Raw genomic sequence first — 22,873 nt, 5'->3', positions numbered from 1 at the left:
CATTGATCACTTTTAAGACAGAGGTAGATACGTTCTTGATTAACAAGAGGGTCGAGGGTTATTGGGTTAGTGGGGAATGTGGAGTTTAGATCACAATCAGATCAGACACAATCTTTTTGAAAGCTGGAGCAGGCTAGAATAGTCTCCCAATTTGAATGACTGGATGTTGTGTGACGATACTGTCACTTTAAAAGGTTACTTTGTCCTTTTTTGTTTAGAGAGAGTCATGGAGGCTTATAGCATGGAGACAGGCCCTTTGGCCCAACTGGTCCATGCCAACCAAATTGTCCATCCCCGCTGACCCCATTTCCCTGCACTTGGCCCATATCCTTCTAAACCTTTCCTCTCCATGTAGCCATGTTTTTGAAGAGAGATTGTAAGGCAAGGGCACTGAACCGACTACTGAAGACGGCTTAAATAAGCAACTTGTGAGGACTTGGTTTTTTTTAAGTTGGAACAATGGAAATAGCCTGAATGGGTGTGGCCAGCTCTTCTGGGCCACACCCATTAGCATTTCTGGGTTTTGGTTTCTTTCAATAACATCAGAAGCTATAGGTGCCTCAAAAGAGTTGGAAGCTTCAGTGAATATCTCTTGGCTGCTATTCTGTCAGAATTTTCACTTGATGTTTCTTCCTTTTGATGTTTCTTCCTTCTAGTTTGGAGAACTGCATGTAAGAATGTGTGTCTGAATTTGTGTTTTTGCCAAGGGATGTCTTTAGGGGATATTACTATTCTGCAACAGTTAATTAGTCATGGTTACAGTATCTACTGTTCGATTAAGTTTTCCAATAGTTGAGTTATTCTAAATTCCTCTTTCGTTTATTTATATTTTGACTATAGTATTTAAATAAATTGCTTTGCTTAACATCAAGTAGTTTGACCAGTCACATCACATCACGTGTGGAACACGCTTCACATCTATCTTTAAAATAAGGAAAAGGTAGGGTCTAGGCTACCTTCTTAAATTATTTTGAGGGGTCTGGTCTGGTCTATACGGTCCCAATGTTTCAAAGTGAACAAAATAACTTCCTCATGTCTCAAAGCATTTACAACTATTGAAATACTTTTAAAGTGTGGTCACCATTGTAATGTCAGAAATGGTGCAGCTCAATTTGTGTACAGCAAGTTCCCATGAAGACCATGATGCCTTGGTCTCACTGTGTCACCTGAAGAGTATTTACAAAGTTTGCTGAGGTAAGGAAAATATTAACTTTATTTCACAAGCATATCTAATGGCAAGTATGTCCTACATTTGTCATAAGAGCATATTAGAAACAGCTGTTAGAGCTATTTCAGCAGAGCACTTTAGCAAAGTTCAGGGCAAACAGGCAGAGTCAACATGGTTTTGTGAAAGGAAAATGATATGTGGAGGTGCCGGTGTTGGACTGTGGTGGCCAAAGTCAGAAGTCACATGACATCAGGTTATAGTCCCACAGGTTTATTCGAAATCACGAGCTTTTGGAGCAATGCCCCATTCATTCAGTAGAGTGACGAAGACGCAGTGGTCTGAAAGCTTGTAATATCAGATAAACCCATTAGACTATTTCCTGGTATTGTGTGACTTCTGACCATAATTAATTCGGTTATTGGAGTTCTTTGAGGAAGTGACATGTGCGGTGGATAAAAGGGAACCAGTGGACCAAGTGTATTTGAACTTCCACAAGATATTTGATAAGATGATACATCAAAGGTTGTTGTGGAAAATAAATGCTGTAGTTGTAGGGGACTGCAATATTGCCATGGATAGAAGACTGGCTGGCTAGCATTTGGGGCAGCATAGTGGCACAGTGGTTAGCACTGCTGTCTCACAGCACCAGCGACCTGGGTTCAATTCCCGACTCAGGCCACTGTCTGTGTGGAGTTTGCACATTCTCCCCGTGTCTGTGTGCGTTTCCTCCGGGTGCTCCGGTTTCCTCCCACAGTCCAAAATTGTGCAGTAAAGGTGAACTGGCCACGCTAAATTGCCTGTAGTGTTAGGTGATGGGGTAAATGTAGTGGAGTGGGTTTGGGTGGGTTGCGCTTCGGTCAGTCGGTGTGGAGTTGTTGGGCTGAAGGACCTGTTTCCACACTACAAGTAATCTAATTTAATGATGATATGAAAATAGGTATATGTAAGACCTAGGAGAAAGTGAGGACTGCAGATGCTGGAGATCAGAGCTAAAAAATCTGGTGCTGGAAAAGCGCAGCAGGTCAGGCAGCATCCAAGGAACAGGAGAATCGACGTTCCGGGCATAAGCCCTTCTTCAGGAATGTAAGACCTAGAACACTATAGCACAGAAAGGGTATTCATTTAGAAAGCCATTCATTTGAGTCCTATGAGGGCAGCACGGTGGTTCAGTGGTTAGCCTCACAGTGTCAGGGACCTGGGTTCGATTCCCACCTCGGGTGACTGTCTGTTTGGAGTTTGCATATTCTCCCCATGTCTATGTGGGTTTGGTCTGGTTTCCTCCAACAATCTAAAGATATGCAGGTCAGGTAAATTGGCCATGAGAAATTGCCCATAGTGTTAGGTGCGTTAGTCAGAGGGAAATGGGTCAGGGTGGGTTACCCTTCAAAGGGTCGGTGTGGATTTGTTGGGCCAAATGGCCTATTTCTACACTGTAGGGAATCTGATTTAATCCATCTCGCAGCAGTTGGTCCATTGTTTTGTAAGTTCCACAACTTCAGGGGCAGATCTTTTAAATAAATACAGGGTTTCTGTCTCCACCACCAAACCAGGTAGAAACTTGTCGACACTCAGCACCTTCTGATTGGTGATACGACCTTTCCTGTGCCCCCTCTTATCCTTCTACCAACCACTTTCAATCTGTGGTCCCAGGAAATTGACCTCTCCACCAGGGAGACAGTTCTTCCCTGCCTGCTCTAACCAAACACTTCATTATTCTGTACATCTCAATTAAGCCAGCTTTTAGCCTCGTCTGTTTTATGACAACTTTAGCTTATCCAAACTTTTCTCCTAACTGCAACTTTCAAGATGAGGTTATGTGCTTGGACTGTCTCTAGGGTATTTATGTCCTTCCTGTAATGTGGTAATCAAGATCTGTATACAATTCCAGCTCTGGTCTGAATGCCATTTTATATATTTCCAGCACCACGTTAAGACTCTTGTATTTGGTACCTCATCAATTAAAGGCAAGCATCCCATTGATCTTCTTTACCACCTTAACTACCTGTCCTTTTGCCTTCAGAGACATATGGACATGCACTCCCAAGTTTCTCACTCCCTGTACCTCTCTCAACACCCTCTGGTTTATTGGGTATTCCTTTCCTTTCTTGCCCAGATACATAAGCTTGTGACCTTGTACTTCTCCAGGTTGAGTTCAATTTACCACCTTTTCAAACACTCAACCAAACCGTTAATACAAGTCGTTCTGCTAAAACACACAATTTGTCAGCGCAAATTGGTGATAATGCAATTGATGAATTCTGGATGCTGTTTGGATAACATGGACTTTCTGCTGAATGGGTAAAGCGATTTTCTATGAGTGACCTTCTACCGTGTAATTTTCTGTAGTGGTTTCCCAGAACATGAGGTTGCAGAGGACCACCACTGTCGCATTATTGCTGAGCAACCTGTAGCTGCCGTCTTCCTCACTATCAACAACACGGGCAATTTTTGTATCATCTGCTAATATCCTGATCATCCAAGTATAAATCATTCACCTATACCACAAACAGCAAGAGGGTCTCCATTTGTGCCCTGTGGAACCCCATTGGAAACCACTTTCCACTAGCAAAATTACCCATCATGCATTATCCTGGGAATGAGCCAATTTTGATTTGACTCATCAACGACAGCATGAAAACATAAGAAAAAGCATACAGTGTGGCGAAGATTAGTGGGAAACCAGAGGACTGGGAAGCCTTTCAAAACCAGCAGAGGATAAGTGAAAAAGCAATAAGGTGGGAGGAAGAGAAGATGTAAAATGAGAGTAAGCCAGCTAGTAATATAAAAGAATATTGCAAGAGCTTTTAGCTGGCTAAAAGGCAAGAGAGAGGCAAGGATTGAGCTATAGGGAGAGGCTTAATAGGCTAGGGCTGTTTTCCCTGGAGCATCAGAGGCTGAGGGGTGACTTTATTGAGGTTTATAAAATCATGGGGAACTGAGATAGGATAAACAGACAAGGTATTTTCCCAGGGGTTGGGGAGCCCAGAACTAGAAGGCATAAGTTTAGAGTGAGAGGGGAAAGATATAAAAGAGACTTAAGGGGCAACTTTTCCACACAGAGGGTGGTACGCATATGGAATGAGCTTCCAGAGGAAATGGTGGAGGCTGGTACAATTGCAACATTTAACAGGCTTCTGAATAGGTAGATGAATAGGAAGAGTTTGGAGGGATATGGGCCAAGTGCTGACAAATGGGACTAGATTAGGTTAGGATATCTGGTTGGCGTGGACGGGTTGGACCAAAGAGTCTGTTTCCGTGGTGTACATCTCTATGACTCTAAGAGTGGGCATTGGACTGCTGGAAAATTAGGTTTCAGCAGTACCAATGGAGAGTCAAGGAGCAGAGGTGAGTGTAGCATCCATCAGTAACTTTAAAAAAAAAGGTTTTGTGATTTACACATGGAAGAAGTGAAACTGTCATGGTATTCAAACAGATGAAAGACTCAACAGACAATCAAGGTATTTTTCAATATATAATCTCAGTTACATCACATTGTAAATTTTTGCTATAAATTCTGTGACTTAGAATTGTGTCCTCCACAATCACCTGACGAAGGAGCAGCGCTCCGAAAGCTAGTGCTTCCAATTAAACCTGTTGGACTGTAACCTGGTGTTGTGTGATTTTTAACTTTGTCCATCAGTAAGGAGGTGATGTTGGGGAAGCTGAAAGGTCTGAAGGTGATTAAATCCATATACACTCCAGAGTTCTGAAGGAGATAGCTGAGGAGATTATAGAGACATTGATGGTCATCTTTCAGGAATTGCTTAAGGGTTTTGGAGGACTGGAAAATGACTAATGTAACATTCATATTTAAGAAGGGAGGAAGACAGAAGATGGGAAACTATAGGCTAGTTAGATTGGTAAGATTTTAGAGTGCATTATTAAGGCTGAATTTGTAGTGTACTTGGAAGTGCATGGTAAAATAGGGCTGAGTCAGCACGGCCTTGTCAAGGGGACATTAGGGGCAAGATACGGGCAGAGATAAAGGATTGTCTGACCGGCAAAAAACAGAAAGTGGGGCGAAAGGGGTCTTTTTCAGGCTGGCAGCCAGTGACAAGTGGAGTTCTACAGGGGTCGGTGTTGGGACCACAACTATTCACATTATACATTAATGATCTGGACTGAGGACATTGTTGCTAAGTTTGAGGATGACACAAAGATAAGTGGAGGGACAGGTAGTGCTGAGGAGGCAGGGAGACTGCAAAAGGACTTGGACTGGCTGGGAGAGTGTGCAAAGAAGTGGCAAAGGGAGAATAATGTGGATAATGTGAGGTCATGCACTTTGATAGGAAGAATATGGAAGAAGATGAGAGGGTGGTTAGCACTGCTGCCTCACAGCACCAGAGACCTGGGTTTGATTCCAGCCTTGGGCGACTGTCTGAGTGGAATTTGCAAGTTCTCCCCATGTCTGCGTGGGTTTCCTCCAGATGTCCCAGTTTCCTCCGACAATCCAAAGATGTGCAGGTTAGGTGAATTGGCCATGCTAAATTGCCCATAGTGATCAGGGATGTGTAGGTTAAGTGCATTAGTCAGGGGTAACATGTAGAGTTATACGATAGGGGGATGGGTTACTCTTTGGAGGGTCGGTGTGGACTTGTTGGGCCAAAATGCTGGTTTCCACACTGTAAGGATTCTATATATTGAGGCGTAACCTATTTTCGAAATGAGGAAAGATTTTGAAGATCTGAAGCACAAAGGAATTTGGAAGTCCTAGATCAGGATTCCCTTAAAGCTAACATGCAGGTTCAGTTGGTTCAGTTGGCTGTTAAGAAGGCAAATGGAATGTTACAGTCCATTTCGAGAGGGCTAGAATACGAGAGCAGAGATGTATTGCTGAGGCTATATAAGACTCTGGTCAGATCGCATTTGGAATATTGTGAGCAGCTTTTGGGCCCTATACCTAAGGAAGGATGTGTTAGTGTTGGAGGGACGGCCAGAGGAGATTTACAAGAATGATCCCAGAGATGAAGGGCTTATATATGAGGAGTGATTGAGGACTTTGGGTCTGTACTCAATGGAGATTAGAAAGATGAGGGGAGTTCTGATTGAAACTTACAGAACACTGAGAGGCCTGGATACACTAGACATGGAGAAAATATTTCCACTTAAAGGAGAGACTAGACCCCAAGGGCACAGCCTTGGAGTGAAGTAACAATCCTTTAGAACTGAGATGAGGAGGAATTTCCTCAGCCAGAGGGTAGTGAATCTATAGAACTCATTGCTACAGAAGACTGTGAAGGCCAAGTCATTGAGTGTATTTAAGACAGAGATAGACAGCTTCTTGCATGGTAAGGGGATCAAGGGTTACAGGGAGACATTGAGAAACATATCTGCCATTATCGAATAGCAAAGCAGACTTGATGGGCTGAATGGCCTAATTATGCTCCTATATCTTATGGTCTTATGGTGTAGCTGCAGTTAGGAGAGAAACAGGAAGAGAGAAACACATGAAGAGCTGATGTGTATGGATTAGTCTTTTGTGATATATTATATTGTATAGATATTAACATAATTTTCTAGGATTTGGATTTTAAGCTGGTGGCATATGGGTTTGGTCTGTTTGTATAAGGGAATTTAATAATGAACTAGACCACTCTTTTTCTAACAATGATTTTAAATCAGAATGTGTCAGAGAGCAGATGACTAAAGGCCTCCTGGACATTTTTGGAAGTTTGTTTATACTGTGGTGTTTATGACAGGAGTAAAGAAAAATAAGCAATTAGTTTAGCAGAAGCCAGGATGCACAATTTTTTTTAATTAGCTAAGGGTTTTTTAAAAATTCTGTTCAGAAGAGACCTGACTAAAGTTGGATACAAGGATAGTTACTCTTAGAAAAAGCAATCTGTTTTAGTAATTAGTTACCTCAGTGTAAGCCTTCAGTTTGAGAAAACATCCATACCAGGAATGTTTGGCTAGAAATCTGCACTGCTTATTCAAAGCTGAGAAAGTCTAATCTCTCAATTGCTTTTGTCACAGCTCATAGGTCAGCTAAATCAAACCTGTAGACTGAACAGGAAAGGAAAATTTCCCTGGATTTTGATCAACTGTAAGGTGTTCATGTGGGGAATAGAAACTGAGGGTGTGGGGAATAGATTGGATTTTACTGCATGTTTGAGATCTTTCAAATTATATTATATGTAGATAGCGTAGTTTCTTTTATTTTGTTCTTATTTATTTTGCATTGTAAGCTTCCGTTTTATTGTTAAACCAAATCTGTGGCTTGAAGTGCTTAAGTTTCAGTGAAAGACTGTCACATTAAATAGAAAAAAGGCCAAAACATGGTCCATCATCCTTGGATCTGACATGTCCAGTACTAACATCCATGGGATCATAACACTTTCAATAATGTAACAGCAAGATTAGAATCTGGTATATCTCTCAACATAATGGATTGTCGTTTTTAGCTTATTATGTAATAAACGGTGTTGACTGCTGTGGATTTGCCTTACTTTTGTCCAATGTACAGAATCACTGTAGAAAGAGGCATTCGACCCATCGAGTATGAAATATGCCTCCTAAGAGCATCTCACCCCCTTTCTGTAAGCCTGCATTTCCCCATGGTTAATCCTGGGTTGAAAATGTGTTGCTGGAAAAGCGCAGCAGGTCAGGCAGCATCCAAGGAGCAAGAGAATGAAGAAGCCATTCCTGAAGAAGGGCTCATGCCCGAAATGTTGATTCTCCTGCTCCTTGGATGCTGCCTGACCTGCTGCGCTTTTCCAGCAACACATTTTCAGCTCTGATCTCCAGCATCTGCAGTCCTCACTTTCTCCTACAAGTTTCCTTCCCTCTACTTTTAATTTCTAATAGTGTGCATGAATTTCCAGTGAATGCATTGCATTTCTGTGGAACTTGCTAACCTTTTAATATCTTTCTGCAGGATGGTAACAATAAACGTGACCTCTCACTTTGTTAAAATCATGAGTAAATTGTCTGGCTGACTCTTTACAACCAGGACATAAACTGTCAAACGCACTAGATTGGTGATTCCATATTTTCAAACTTTAAATTCATTTGCTCCTGTTAAGGGAGATGGAAATGACAGGGAAGGTATTCCAATCTGCTCCCCCACCCCCCCACCACCCCATGGTGACAAGCAGGACTAATTGAATAACCCTTTCAAAGAGAGCACGAGTACGATGGGCTGAATGGCCTCGTTCAGCACTGAAACAGCTAGTGCGGTGATTTCACTGTCAGCGCTTGACCTAAAAATGAGCAGGAATTGGATCTCGGCACGGAACAGTCTGTGATAGCATTTGGCTGGTGAGGTACCCAGGAGGTGGAAATCAGTGTGATACATTAAAATCCAGAAACTGTCACGGTACAGCGAACATCAAAACGCAACCAGCAATAAATCCAAGGTGCATTTACATCATAACTTCTAACAGTGAATGTGTAAAAGCAGCCAACGTGTTGAACAAGGGCCCAAACTGGCACCAAAGAGAAACAGAGAGACTCTGCAGGAGGGGAAAGAGTGTCAGTGCTTCCATTCAGAGTCCGTTCTAACCCGAAGTACTGATTTACGCTTTCAGACACGGATGAGAAGCCAAAGTCCCTTTGTGTGCAAGCCAAACAGGTAGTGTAAATGCAGCCCCTGCTGTTTCCAGTGCAGACATGGAGCTTCAGTCAATTGGCTAAGAGAGCGGTCAGTTACAATCAGCAATTTTTTAACTGCATCATCAAAAAAAAGCTCCACAACACTAAACAACTGCTGTTTGGGAATCATCTTGGGATGTTCTGATGCCATATCTAATTGACATCCATCAGTCCCTTTCTGAACTTGCTGCAGACAAACCTCTTTGAATGTGTTTTCTTTGGGTCTTTCTTTCCTTGCTGTGCTATTGTCCAATAGGATATTCTGATCTCACCCTCGCTGTGTCATACAATCACAGAATTGTTATACTCCATAAGGAGGCCATTCAGCCCATCGTACTTGCACCAATTCTATTCCCACTGCCAATCTCTGTGGTGCAATTGATCAGCGCGTTCAGCTGTTGACAGAAAGGTTGGTGGTTTGAGACCATCCAGAAACAGAGCAATCGCTATTCTCACGCTGGGGGGGCAGGCAGCACGGTGGCTCAGTGGTTAGCACTGCTGCCTCACAGCACCAGGGACCCAGATTCGATTTCAGTCTCAGTTGCACATTCTCCCCGTGTCTGCGTGGGTTTCCTCTGGGCGCTCTGGTTTCCTCCCACAGTCCAAAGAGGTGCAGGTTAGGGTGAATTGGCCACACTAAATCGCCCATAGTGTTCAGGGATGTGTAGGTGCATTAGCCATGAGGTTAATATAGGGTAGAGTAGGGGAATGGGTCTGGGTGGATTACTCTTTGGAGGGCCAGTGTGGACTTGTTGGGCCGAAGGGCCTGATTCCTCATTGTAGGGATTCTATGAATCTGCCCCCCCTTTCATAATATTAGAATCACACAGCGCGGAAATGGACCCTTTGGTCCAACTAGTCCGTGCCACCCATAATCCCAAACTAAACTAGTCCCACCTGTCTGCGCTTGGCCCACATGCCTCAAACATTTCTTATTCATGTACTTACACAAACGTCTTTTAAATGTTGCAACTGTGCCCACATCCACCACTTCCTCTGGAAGTTCATTCCAAACATGAACCACTCTCTTTGTAAAAAAGCTGTCCCCATGTCTTTTTGAAATCTTTCTCCTCTGACCTTAAAAATATGCCCCCAGTCTTGAAATTCCCCCACCCTTGGGAAAAGACTCCTGCCATTCACCTTATCGACACCCCTCATAATTTTATAAACCTATATAAGGCCACCCTCAACCTCCGACGCTCCAGTGCAAAAAAGCCCCGGCTTACCCACCCTCTCCTTATAACTCAAACCCTTCACTCCCAGCAATATCCTGGTAGATCTCTTATGACTCCTCTGCAGCTTGATAATATCCTTCCTATAATGAGGTGACCAGAACTGGACACAGTACTCCAGAAAAGGCCTCACCAATATCCTGTACAAGCTCAACATGACATCCCAACTCCTACGCTCAAAAACCTGAGCAATGAAGTGAAGTGTGCTAAACACCATCTTAACCACCCTGTCTACCTGTGATGCAAATTTCAAAGAATTATGTACATGATTATAGAATAGATAGAATATAGAATATAGAATATAGAATATAGAATATAGAAGAATACAGCGCAGTACAGGCCCTTTGGCCCTCGATGTTGCGCCGATCCAAGCCCACCTAACCTATACTAACCCACTATCCTCCATATACCTATCCAATGCCCGCTTAAATGCCCATAAAGAGGGAGAGTCCACCACTGCTGCTGGCAGGGCATTCCATGAACTTACGACTCGCTGAGTGAAGAACCTACCCCTAACTTCAGTCCTATATCTACCCCCCCTTAATTTAAAGCTATGCCCCCTTGTAATACCCGACTCCATACGCGGGAAAAGGTTCACACTGTCAACCCTATCTAACCCCCTAATCATCTTGTACACCTCAATCAAGTCACCCCTAAACCTTCTTTTCTCTAATGAAAACAGCCCCAAGTGTCTCAGTCTATCCTCATACGATCTTCCTTCCATACCAGGCAACATCCTGGTAAACCTCCTCTGCACCCGTTCCAGTGCCTCCACATCCTTCCTATAGTATGGCGACCAAAACTGCACACAATATTCCAGATGCGGCCGCACCAGAGTTTTATACAACTGCATCATGACCTCAGGACTCCGGAACTCAATTCCTCTACCAATAAAAGCCAGTACGCCATATGCCTTCCTCACCGCACTATTTACCTGGGTGGCAACTTTCAGAGATCTGTGTACATGGACACCAAGATCCCTCTGCTCATCCACACTACCAAGTATCCGACCATTAGCCCAGTACCCCATCTTTTTGTTATTCTTCCCAAAGTGAATCACCTCACATTTAGCTACATTGAATTCCATTTGCCACCTTTCTGCCCAGCTCTGCAGCTTGTCTATATCCTGCTGTAACCTGCCACATCCTTCCTCACTGTCAACAACTCCTCCGACTTTCGTATCATCCGCAAACTTGCTCACCCAACCTTCTAACCCCTCTTCCAGGTCATTTATAAAAATGACAAACAGCAATGGTCCCAAAACAGATCCTTGCGGAACACCGCTAGTGACGGCACTCCATGAAGAAACTTTGCCATCAACTACTACCCTCTGTCTTCTTCCATCCAGCCAATTCCTAATCCAAACCTCCAACTCACCCTCAATGCCATATCTCCGTATTTTCTGCAGTAGCCTACCATGGGGAACCTTATCAAACGCCTTACTAAAATCCATATATACCACATCTACCGCTTTCCCCTCATCAACCTCCTTCGTCACCTTTTCAAAGAATTCAATAAGGTTTGTGAGGCACGACCTGCCCTTCACAAAACCATGCTGACTATCCTTGATCACATTATTCCTATCCAGATGTGCATAAATCCTATCCCTTACAATTCTCTCTAAGACTTTGCCCACAACAGAAGTGAGACTCACCGGCCTATAGTTACTAGGGTTATCCCTACTCCCCTTTTTGAACAAGGGAACCACATTTGCTATCCTCCAGTCTTCTGGCACTACTCCTGTAGACAAAGAGGACATAAAAATCAAGGCCAATGGCTCTGCAATCTCCTCCCTTGCTTCCCAGAGAATCCTAGGATAAATACCATCAGGCCCAGGGGACTTATCTATTTTCACCTTTTCCAGGATTTCCAACACCTCTTCTCTACATACCTCAAAGCCATCCATTCTACTTATTTGTGACTCAGTATTCACATCGACGACAATGCCCTGTTCATGAGTAAATACTGAAGAAAAGTATTCATTCAGTGTCTCCCCAATCTCTTCCGCCTCCACACGCAACTTCCCACTACTATCCTTGACTGGACCTATTCCTACCCTAGTCATTCTTTTATTCCTAACATACCTATGGAAAGTCTTAGGGTTTTCCCTAATCCTACCGACTAAGGACCTTTCATGTCCCCTCCTTGCTGCTCTTAGCTCTCTCTTCAGGTCCTTCCTGGCTACCCTATAACTCTCAATCTCCCCAATTGAACCTTCACGTCTCATCTTGAGATAGGCCGCCCTCTTCCATTTAACAAGGGATTCCAATTCCTTATTAAACCACGGCTCCCTCGCACGACCCTTTCCTCCCTGCCTGGCAGGTACATAATTATCAAGGACACTCAATAGTTGCTCCTTGAACAAGCTCCACATATCATTTACACTCTTGCCTTGGAGTCTACTTTTCCAAGCCACACATCCTAAGTCATGCCTCACCGCATCATAATTTCCCTGACCCCAGCTATAACTCTTGCCCTGTAGTACACACTTATCCCTCTCCATCACGAGAGTAAAAATCACCGAATTATGGTCACTATCCCCAAAGTGCTCACCTACCTCTAATTCTAACACCTGGCCTGGTTCGTTACCCAGAACCAAATCCAGTATGGCCTCACCTCTTGTTGGCCTGTCTACATATTGTGTCAGGAAACTCTCCTGCACACATTGAACAAACACTGACCCATCTAACGAACTTGAGCTATAGCTTTCCCAATCAATATCAGGAAAGTTAAAGTCCCCCATAACCACCACCCTATTACTGTCACTCATCTCCTGAATCACCTTCCCTATCCTTTCTTCTACGTTTCTAGGACTATTGGGAGGCCTGTAAAAGACTCCTAACAGGGTGACCTCACCTTTCCTATTCCGAACCTCAGCCCAAACTACCTCAGATGGCAAGTCCTCATCCATCGTCCTTTCCACCACTGTAATACTATCTTTGACAAGCAATGCCACACCTCCCCCTCTTTTACCCCCACCTCTGACCCTACTAAAACATTTAAATCCTGGAACCTGCAACAGCCAATCCTGTCCCTGTTCTAGCCATGTCTCCGTAATAGCCACAACATCGAAGTCCCAGGTACCAACCCACGCTGCAAGTTCACCTACCTTATTTCGTATACTTCTTGCATTGAAGTATACACACTTCAAGCCACTTTCCTGTTTACAGACACCCTCCTTGGAAATTGATGCCATGTTCCTAACCTCCCTACACTCCAGGCCCTGCACCCTGAAGCTACAATCTGGGTTCCCATGCCCCTGCAGAGTTAGTTTAAACCCCCCCCAAGAGCACTAGCAAACCTCCCCCCAAGGATACTGGTGCCCCTCAGGTTCAGGTGTAGACCATCCTGTTTATAGAGGTCCCACCGTCCCCAGAAAGAACCCCAGTTATCCAAAAACCGGAATCCCTCCCTCCTGCACCATCCCTGTAGCCACACATTTAAGTGTTCTCTTTCCCTATTCCTCGAATCTCTATCACGTGGCACGGGTAACAAACCAGAGACAACAACTCTGTTCGTTCTAACTCTGAGCTTCCAACCTAGCTCCCTGAAAGTCTGTCTAACATCCTCGGCACTCCTCCTACCTATGTCGTTGGTGCCAATATGGACCACGACTTCGGGCTGCTCCCCCTCCCCCTCCAGGACCCGGAAAACACGATCAGAGACATCACGTACCCTTGCACCTGGGAGGCAACATACCAATCGTGAGTCTCTCTCGTTCCCACAAAACCGCCTATCTGTGCCCCTAACTATCGAGTCCCCAATTACTACTGCTCTGCTCTTCTTCACCCTTCCCTTCTGAGTAACGGGGACAGGCTCCGTGCCAGAGACCTGAGCCCCGTTACTTACCCCTGGTAAGTCATCCCCCCCACAAGTATCCAAAACGGTATACTTGTTCTTGAGGGGAATGGCCGCAGGGGGTCCCTGCACTGGCTGCTTCCTCCCAGTCCCCCTCACTGTCACCCATCTATCTGCCATCTTTGGAGTTACTACTTCCCTATAACTCTGATCTATGACCCCCTCTGCCTCCCGAATGATCCGAAGTTCATCCAACTCCAGCTCCAGTTCCCTAACACGGTCTTGGAGGAGCTGGAGATGGGTGCACTTCCTGCAAGTGTAATCGGCAGGGACGTCGATGGCATCCCTCACCTCAAGATGTTGTGAAACTTGAAAGGGTTCAGAAAAGATTTACAAGGATGCTGCCAGGGTTGAAGGGTTTGAGCTATAGGGAGAGGCTGAATAGGCTGGGAGTATTTTCCCTGGACCATTGGAGGCTGAGGGGTGACCTTGTAGAGATTTATAAAATCACGAGGGGCATGGATAGTGTAAATAGATAAGGTCTTTTCCCTGGGGTGGGTGAGTCCAGAACTAGAGGGCAAAGGTTTAAGGTGTGAGGGGAGAGATTTGCAAGGGACCTAAAAAGGCAACCTTTTCACACAGAGGATGGTACGTTTGTGGAAAGAGCTGCCAGAGGATGTGGTGGAGGCTGGTACAATTACAACATTTAAAAGGCATCTGGATGGGTATATGAATAGGAAGGGTTTAGAGGGACATTGGCCAGGTGCTGGCAAATGGGACTAGATTAATTTAGGATATCTGGTCAGTATGGACGAGTTAAGGCCTGTTTCTGTGCTGAAAACATCTCTGACTCTAACCCCTAGGTTCCTCTGTTCTACATCACTACCCAATGCCTCTCTCTTAATTGTATAAGTCCGGCCTTTGTTTGTTTGACCAAAATGCAACACCCTGCATTTATTCCTCTGAGGCTTGACACCAGTTTTGGAATTTCCAGTTTGCAGATTCCAGCTGCCTCCTCTTTCCCATGGATGTGCAATCCCTCTACACACCCATCCCCCACCAGGATGGTCTCAGGGCTCTCCGCTTCTTCCTGGAGCCAAGGCCTGAACCGTCCCCACCCCCCACCACCCTCCTCCATTTGGCCAAGCTTGTCCTCACCCTCAACAACATCTCCTTTAATTCCTCTCATTTTCTTCAGCTCAGACGGGTGGCCATGGTTACCCACATGGGCCCCAGTGATGCCTGTCCCTTTGTGGGGAACATGGAACAATCCTTGTTCCGCTCCTATTCCAGCCACCACCCACAACTCTTACTCCAGTATAACAATGATATCATTGGTGTTGCCTTCCTCTCTCGTCTGGAATCGGAAAATTTTATTAATTTTGCTTCCAAATTCCACCTTACCCTCATTTTCACCTGGTCTATCTCTGACTCTTTCCTTCCTTGACATCTCTGTTCACATTTCTGGGGTTAGAGTGGCTACTAATATCCACTATAAACCCACTGACTCCCACAGCTACCTGAACTACACACCCTCACATCCTGCTTTCTGTAAAGACTCTATTCCATTCTCTCAGTTCCTTCATCTCTGTTGCATTTATTCCAATGAGGCCAAGTTCAACAAGGGAGCCTCAGAAGTGTCCGTCTTCTTCCTCAACTGAGGATTTCCCAGCACCGTTGTTGACAGAGCCCTCAGTATAGACAAACCCATCTCCCACACTTCAGCTTTCACCGCCTCACTTCCCTCCTACAAAAGCAATACGGTTCCCTTTGACCTTACCTGTCATCCCACCAGCATCCACATCCAGAGGATCATCAGCCACCATTTCCGCCACCTCCAGTGAGATGCCACCACCAGACACAAATTTCCCTTCCCTCCCTTGCCTGCCTTGCGCAGGGACCATTCAGTCTCGGACACCCTGGTCCACTCCTCCAACACTGCCAGCACACCAACACCCCCTCCCCCCTTGGCACATTCCTCTGCAACAGCTGATGGTGTAATACCTGCCCATTTGCCTCCCCCCTCCTCAGTATCCAAGGGCCCAAACACACCTTCCAGGTGCAGCAGTACTTTACCTGCACTTCACTCAATCTAGTCTACAGCATTCGCTGCTTATAATGTGGATCCTGTGCCTTGGGGAAATGAAACATAGACTTGGTGACCATTTCACAGAACACTTGCATTCTGTTCGCAACAGAGACCGTGAGCTTCCAGTTGCCTGTCACTTTAACACCCCACCCTGTTCCCTGGCCAACATCCCGGTCTCAGGTTTGCTGTAGTGCTCCAGCAAAGCTCAGTGCAAGCTTGAAGAACAGCACCTCATATTCCGCTTGGGGACCCTGCAGCCCTCAGGACTCAATATCAAGTTGAATAATTTTAGAGTTTGAACTCTCCCATGTCCTAGCCCCCAACCCTACACACCAGGCCTTGTTATCACATAGTTTGCCGTTACACACTACCTATTGTTAGCCACTAACAATCTCATTAACAGCTATTCACCCTCCCAGCCAGATCGTTGCCCACTCCTTTGTCTGTCCAACTGCTCTTCTCTCTCTTTGGGTTCTATCCCCACCTATCGTAGATTCCTTACCCCCTCCCCATATCCTATCTTCTGCATATAAACCAACATTGTCCTAGCTACCATCAGTGCTGAGGAAGGATCACTCGACCCAAAACGTTAACTCTGATTTCTATCAACAGATGCTACCAGATCTGCTGAGCTTTTCCAGCAACTTCTGTTTCAGTCTCTGTTTATTCTTACTCTTTGTTGGCTGTTTGACAACCAGTTCTCTATCCATCATAGAATCCCTCCAGTGCGGAAAGAGACTGCAACAACTGTATGAAGATTATCCAACCCAGGCCCAATCCCCTACCCTATCCCTTCATTTCCCATGGCTAATCCACCCAGTCTGCATATCTGAGAGGAAACTCAATCAGACATGGGGAGAACATGCAAACTCTACTCAGGCAGTCACCCGAGGTTAGAATCAAAACCAAATCCCTTGGGCTGTGAGGCAGCAGTGCTAACCACTGAGCCACAATGCTGCTCCATGTCAGTAGACTACTACCCCAGTTTCATATGTATTAATTTTACCTGCTAATCTCTAATGTGGGACCTCATGGTGCTCCTAAATGGAAGCAATGAGCATTTGAAAACTCAATTACCTGCTGCCCAGCGTGGTTTGCAGCAAAGTGGAGATGCCAGAGGCAAAGAGGCTGGTGGCCATGAATTGGTAGCCATGTTGGCGAGCAGTCTGATCCGAAGGGAGGGCATCGATGAGGAGGCAGTGGACAGTCTGCAAGAGGGCCGTCTGCACCAACACATGCTGGGGAAAGAAAAAGAAAAGGTAGTTATTAAGACAAAATGCCCAACACCTCATAGCAGCTTCTAATGCAGGAAAACCCACCAAGGCAGTTTTAGCCATGTACTTGAAAAAAGGTTGACTCACAGCTGTGCACCATTAGGGCAGGTCATAGAGTCACACAACAGTCACAAACACAGAGCCTCCAGGCGTGGAGATGCTGCTCTCTCCAATGAGCCTAATGATCCAAGCCTAACAACACGAGGCAATGGTCTAGTGGTATTTTTGCTGGACTGTTATTACAGAGACCCAGATCTGGCTCAGTGGTTAGCACTGCTGCCTTACAGCGTCAGGGACCCTGGTTTGATTCCAGCTTTGGGTGACTGTCTGTGTGGAGTTTGCACATTCCCCCGTGTCTGCGTGGGTTTCCTCCCACAATCCCACAAATATGTGCAGGCCAGGTGAATTGGCCATGCTGAATTGCTCATAGTGTTCAGGGATGTGTAGGTTTGGGGCAAATGTAGAGTAATAGGTGTAGGAGAATGGGATATTCTTCAGAGGGTCAGTGTTGACTTGTTGGGCCAAATGGCATGTTTCTATGCTGTAAGGATTCTAATTCTAATTTTTAAAAATATTCTAATGTTCTGAGGACCTGGGTTCAAAACCTGCCAAAGTAGATGGTATAATTTAAATTCAATAAGTATCTGGAATTAAGAATTGAATAATGCCCACGAACCCATTGTCAGAAAAACCCATCTGGTTCACTAATATCCTTTCAGGAAAGAAATTAGATTTGATTACTTTACAGTGTGGAAACAGGCCCTTCAGCCCAACAAGTCCACACCGACCCGCCGAAGCGCAATCCACCCAGACCCATTCCCCTACATTTACCCCTGCACCTAACACTACGGGCAATTTAGCATGGCCAATTCACCTGACCTGCACATTTTTGGACTGTGGGAGGAAACCGGAGCACCCGGAGAAAACCCACGCAGACACGGGGAGAATGTGCAAACTCCAGACAGTCAGTCACCTGAGGCGGGAATTGAACCCGGGTCTCTGGCGCTGTGAGGCAGCAGTGCTAACCACTGTCTTTTCCTGGTCTGGCCGACCATGTGACTCCAGACCTATATCAATGTGGTTAACTCTTAACTGCCCTCTGGGCAATTACGGACAGACAATAAATGTTGCCTAGCCAGAAACACCCTCATCCCATTAATGAATAAAAGAGGCAAAGCTGGAAACAATGGGGATAAGAGGGGGAAAGCTCTCTGCTGTTTGAAGTCAGACCTAGCAGAAAGGCTAATCATCTCAGCTGTGGGAGTTACTCAGGATACTGTCCTGGGTCCAAATATTTCAGCTCTATCACTGATTCTCAGTGGCAGCAGTGTGTACCATCGAAACTCAATCTAAACTGTGCACGTTGCTGCTGTAAGGATGCACAGGTGGCGATCAATGCTGGTGCGTCTCTCACTGCCTTGACCTTCCAATTCTGGATGTCGCTGCCACACATGGACCTCAGAAACCCATGCAGTGTGAAAGAAAATTAGAGGGAACTCTGACACAATCTACACGATATACTGCAGCAACTCACTAGGGCTCCTCAAGCAGCATCTTCCAAACTCATGATCACTACCATCTAGAAGGACAAGGGGAGCAGGTACATAGGAACACCAGCCCCTGTAAGTTCCCCTCCAAGCCACTCACCATCCAGACTTAAATGAATGATTTATTGTCACTTATACTCTACAATGAATGACAAGCTTAAATACAGTGAAAAGCTTCAACTTGGAAAATATCACCGTTCCTTCAGTGTCACTGGGTCAAAATCCTGGAAATCCCTCTCTAAGGGCATTGTGGGTCAACCCACACCAGGTTGACTGCCACTGCTAAAGATGTCAACTGACTTGGAAATATATCGCCATTCATTCAGGGTCACTGGGACAAAATCCTGGAAATCCCTCACGAACAGAACTGGGCTGGGTGGTATTCCTACGCCCAATCGTTCACACAAGCAACTCACCACCACCTTCTCAAGGGCAATTAATGCTGACCTAATTAACAATGCCCACGTGGTATGAATGACTTTGAGCCTTACAATCAGCCCTGCCGTGATCGTATTGAACAGCAAAATAGGCTCAAAGGGCTGAATGGCCTTCTCCAGTTCCTGATCTGTATGTTCCACAGCGAGTGAGGTGATTTAAGTGGACAAACTCTTAGGATATGGGTAACCTGACCGTTATTTGGGTGCACAGAATTTTCCCACAACCTAAGCTCCAGGCCTGACGACTGCTGACCTTGAAGATCATGAAGCTAATTTCTCCTAAACATTCATAAAATCTTTTCAGCTGCGCAGGAGTGATCCCAGGAATGTCATGTGAGCAACTCTACCCAAGCATTAAGTCTAATGTCATTCAGTAATCGCAGGGTGAATTATTACAAGCCTGGTAAGTAAACAAAACATCAGAGCAATACATACACCATGAAGACAATGAAAGAAGAAACCACAGCCTTACAGTCAACTGCAATGACTTGTATTTGCATAGCGCCTATGCAAAAACATCCCAAGACACAATACAGCAGTATTACTAATCAAAGTCATGTGCCAATTTGTGGAGTAGGGCAGGTGACCAAACTCTGCATGCATTGAGCAATGAGCATTTTAAGAAAGGTCCTAAAGTTACACCCCATCTACTAACATAAGCAATCACACTGTCCACCAGTGACATTCAGTTGCAGCAGTGTGTAAAATCTGCAAAATGAACTGCAGAAATTCATAAGGCTTCTTAAACACCTTCCAAACCTCCAGCCGCCCCCAATCCAATAGGCCAAGGGCAGCAGACCACTGGGAAAACAACCACCGCCCTGCAGTTTCCCTCACAGTCACGACTGGAAACTATATCGCTATTCCTTCACTGCTGTTGGATCAAAGTCTTGGAATGTCCCCCCTAACAGTGCTGCAATTGTCCCTACACATCCCAACTGCTGATGAAAGCAGCTCATCACCACCTCCTCAGGGACAGCTATGGATGGGGCAGCACGTGCAGGTCCAGCAAGTGACGCTTGGATGGACAGAAGGGGCGGATGAGAGAGGGAGGGTGACATCAAGGTTTTGGGGGAGGAATTTACAAAGTTTAGCCCTAGACTTAATAACGAATGATGGAGTGACGGGAATCAGAGGTGTACACGTGCCAGTTCTGGGTTCACACTTCCCTACCTGCACTGCAAACAAAATGCTGAGGATCCAGGGAGGTTGCCGCTGGAAGGGAAATCTTGCGACCTCAGCCTCCTTCTTTGGGCCTTGTTCTGTGCTTCGATAGTCTTCCATGTGTCCAGGCTAAACATTCGTCCACCTCCTGACTTCTCAGTGGGACCCTGACATCGCTCGTTCAACGGTCATGGGCTTATCGCTGGCTCCTGTTCTACACGAGGCTGAGCACGAGAGGTGCAGAGAGAATGACAGAGAGCGAGAGAGAGAGAGAGACAGACAGAAATGAGAGACAGGTCTCCAGAGTAGCCTAATGAAGTCTGTTTGACCTTTGACTGTTCAGTGTTAGGATCAGTCAGGAACAAATTTAATATTAACCCAGGTGATCCGACTGGATAACCTCTGCTTATTTTAATGGTCATTAGAGGCATCCCTACTTTGCACTTTTTATCTGATTAACTATATCAGAATTACAACCAAATAGAGGGCATTGTCCATGACTGTGCCTTCTGTTGTCAAACTATCTTCCTTATCAGAGTTTCCAAAGTTATCTGCAATTTGGGGATCGGACAGCATTTAACTGTAAACTGATTATAGACTTTGGCCACTGCTTTGGACCTCTCAGCTACACAGTGATTTCCATTTACATTGTCCTGTTGACAAGGTAGAAAGGTACTAGACAGAAAGGTATCCAGAGCAATTTTGAAATCAAGACGGCTGAGGAAGTATTGTAAAGGGCAGAGAAATTTTTGTCCAATTAGGCATGCTTTAAGGAACATCTTAAAGCAGAGGAGGGAGGGAGGCCAAGAGGAAGCTGGAGTTTGGGATTGACGCCATTGAAAACATGGCCACCAATGGTGAAGTGATGTAAGTCAAAGATGGCTGGAAGCTAGATATCTCTAAAATGTAGGATTTGGAGAAGGTTATTGGGGGTAGAGAGAGGCGCGGGAGCAGAGGCTGAGGAGGTGAGGCCAGGGAGAGGCTTGAAATCAAAGAATACAGAGCCATTGGTTGTAACAAAGGTGAGGCCGATGGGTTTTGAACAAAGTGGAATATGAGATCTGGGAGGGCTGAATAACAAGAAGAGCAATTAGGAAACTGAAACTGGAACTGGGTGAGATCAGAGTGACTTTCCTGCCACTTTCTACTGACTGGGTGGGGCCATATAGCCTCCTTGGCTGATAATGGATTTGGAATGAGGGCCTTACTGATGTGTGGTGGCAGTGGTGGAGGGGGAGGGAAAGGGGGAGGGTAACAACATTTCATTGCATGGTCATCTGAAGCTCCAAGGGAAATGAGTAACAAATGTCAGCACCATTCATAACTCCCCAGATACTGAAGCAAGACATATCTGAATGCAACAAGAGCTAGACATATCCAGGCTTGGGCTGTCAAGTGGCAAGGAACATTCACACCACACAAATGCCAGGCAATTTCCATTTCCAATAAAAGATAATATATTCATTGCCCCTAACAGTTAATGGTGTTACCATCACTAAATCTCCCACTAGCAACATCTTGGAGGCTATCATTGCCAAGAAGCTAAACTAAACTTGCCATATAAATACAGGGGCTACAAGAGCAAATCAGAAGTTAGGAACCCTGCAGTGAATAACTCACCTCCTGACTCTCCACAGCCTGTCCACTATCTATAAGGCACAAGTCAAGAGTGTGATGGAATACTCCCCACTTGTCTGGATGGGGTCAACTCCAACAACACTCAAGAAGCTCAACACCATCCAGGACAAAGCAGCTGCTTGATTGGCACCACATCCACAAATATCCACTCCTTCCACCACTGACACTCAGTAGCAGCAGTGTGTACTATCTACAAGAAACACTGCAGAAATTCACCAAAGATCCTCAGATGACCCCTTCCAGACCCAAGACCATTTCTATCTCGAAGGACAAGGTCAACAGATACATGGGAACACTACCATATCAAAGTTCCACTCCAAGCCACTCACCATCCTGACTTGGAAATTTATCAATGTTCCTTCAATGTTGCTGGGTTAAAATCCTGGAATTCCCTCCCAATGGCATTCCTACCTACAGCACAGCAGTTCAAGAAGGCAGCTCATCCCCACCTTCTCAAGGGGCAACTAGGGATGGGCAATAAATGCTTGCCCAGTCAGTAACACCCATGTCCCACGAGTAATTAAAAACAACATTGAAACTTGGAACAATGGCACAGGAGACCGTTAGATCCTTCTCCCTGTGCTAGCTGAAGGAGAGCATTATCCCACTTTCCAATAAAGGGTTGTCCATTTAAGTAATCTGGGGATGTGGGATCAGATCCCACCATCATCCTGGCTGGTATTTAAATTAAATTTGATAGTCTGGAATGTAAAACTAGTCTCAGTACTGACAGCTGTTGTAGCTAACATCACGTGTTATTGAAACATAATTTTGTTCATTAATATGGTTCAGGGAAGGAAATCTGCCATCCTTATCTGGACTGACCGACATTTAAAAAAAAACAATTCAAAGAATTGGCTGGGAATTTCAGCTTTTTGACCCAGAAATACTGAAGGAATGGTGATATATTTCCAAGTCAGGATGGTGAGTGGC

General features: G+C 45.2%; 1 protein-coding gene across 1 annotated transcript in view; it reads right to left on the bottom strand.

The window, feature by feature from the left end:
* Window positions 1-20,577, bottom strand: part of slc23a3 (solute carrier family 23 member 3) — a 140,462-nt gene extending 119,885 nt beyond the window's left edge. The window contains exons 1-2 of the mRNA XM_087989351.1: window positions 20,312-20,577; window positions 16,958-17,118 (exon numbers count right to left, since the gene is read on the bottom strand). Coding sequence (XP_087845477.1) covers window positions 16,958-17,118; window positions 20,312-20,422 — 272 coding nt within the window. The 5' untranslated portion in view covers window positions 20,423-20,577. The remainder of the gene's footprint in view (window positions 1-16,957; window positions 17,119-20,311) is intronic.
* Between the last annotated feature and the right edge of the window lie 2,296 nt (window positions 20,578-22,873).

This window comes from Chiloscyllium plagiosum, unplaced genomic scaffold, assembly GCF_037043375.1.
Source record: "Chiloscyllium plagiosum isolate Xiang-an unplaced genomic scaffold, Cpla_swu_hap1 HiC_scaffold_7, whole genome shotgun sequence".
Classification (NCBI taxonomy): domain Eukaryota; kingdom Metazoa; phylum Chordata; class Chondrichthyes; order Orectolobiformes; family Hemiscylliidae; genus Chiloscyllium; species Chiloscyllium plagiosum.
This window is presented reverse-complemented; position numbering and strand designations above follow the sequence as displayed.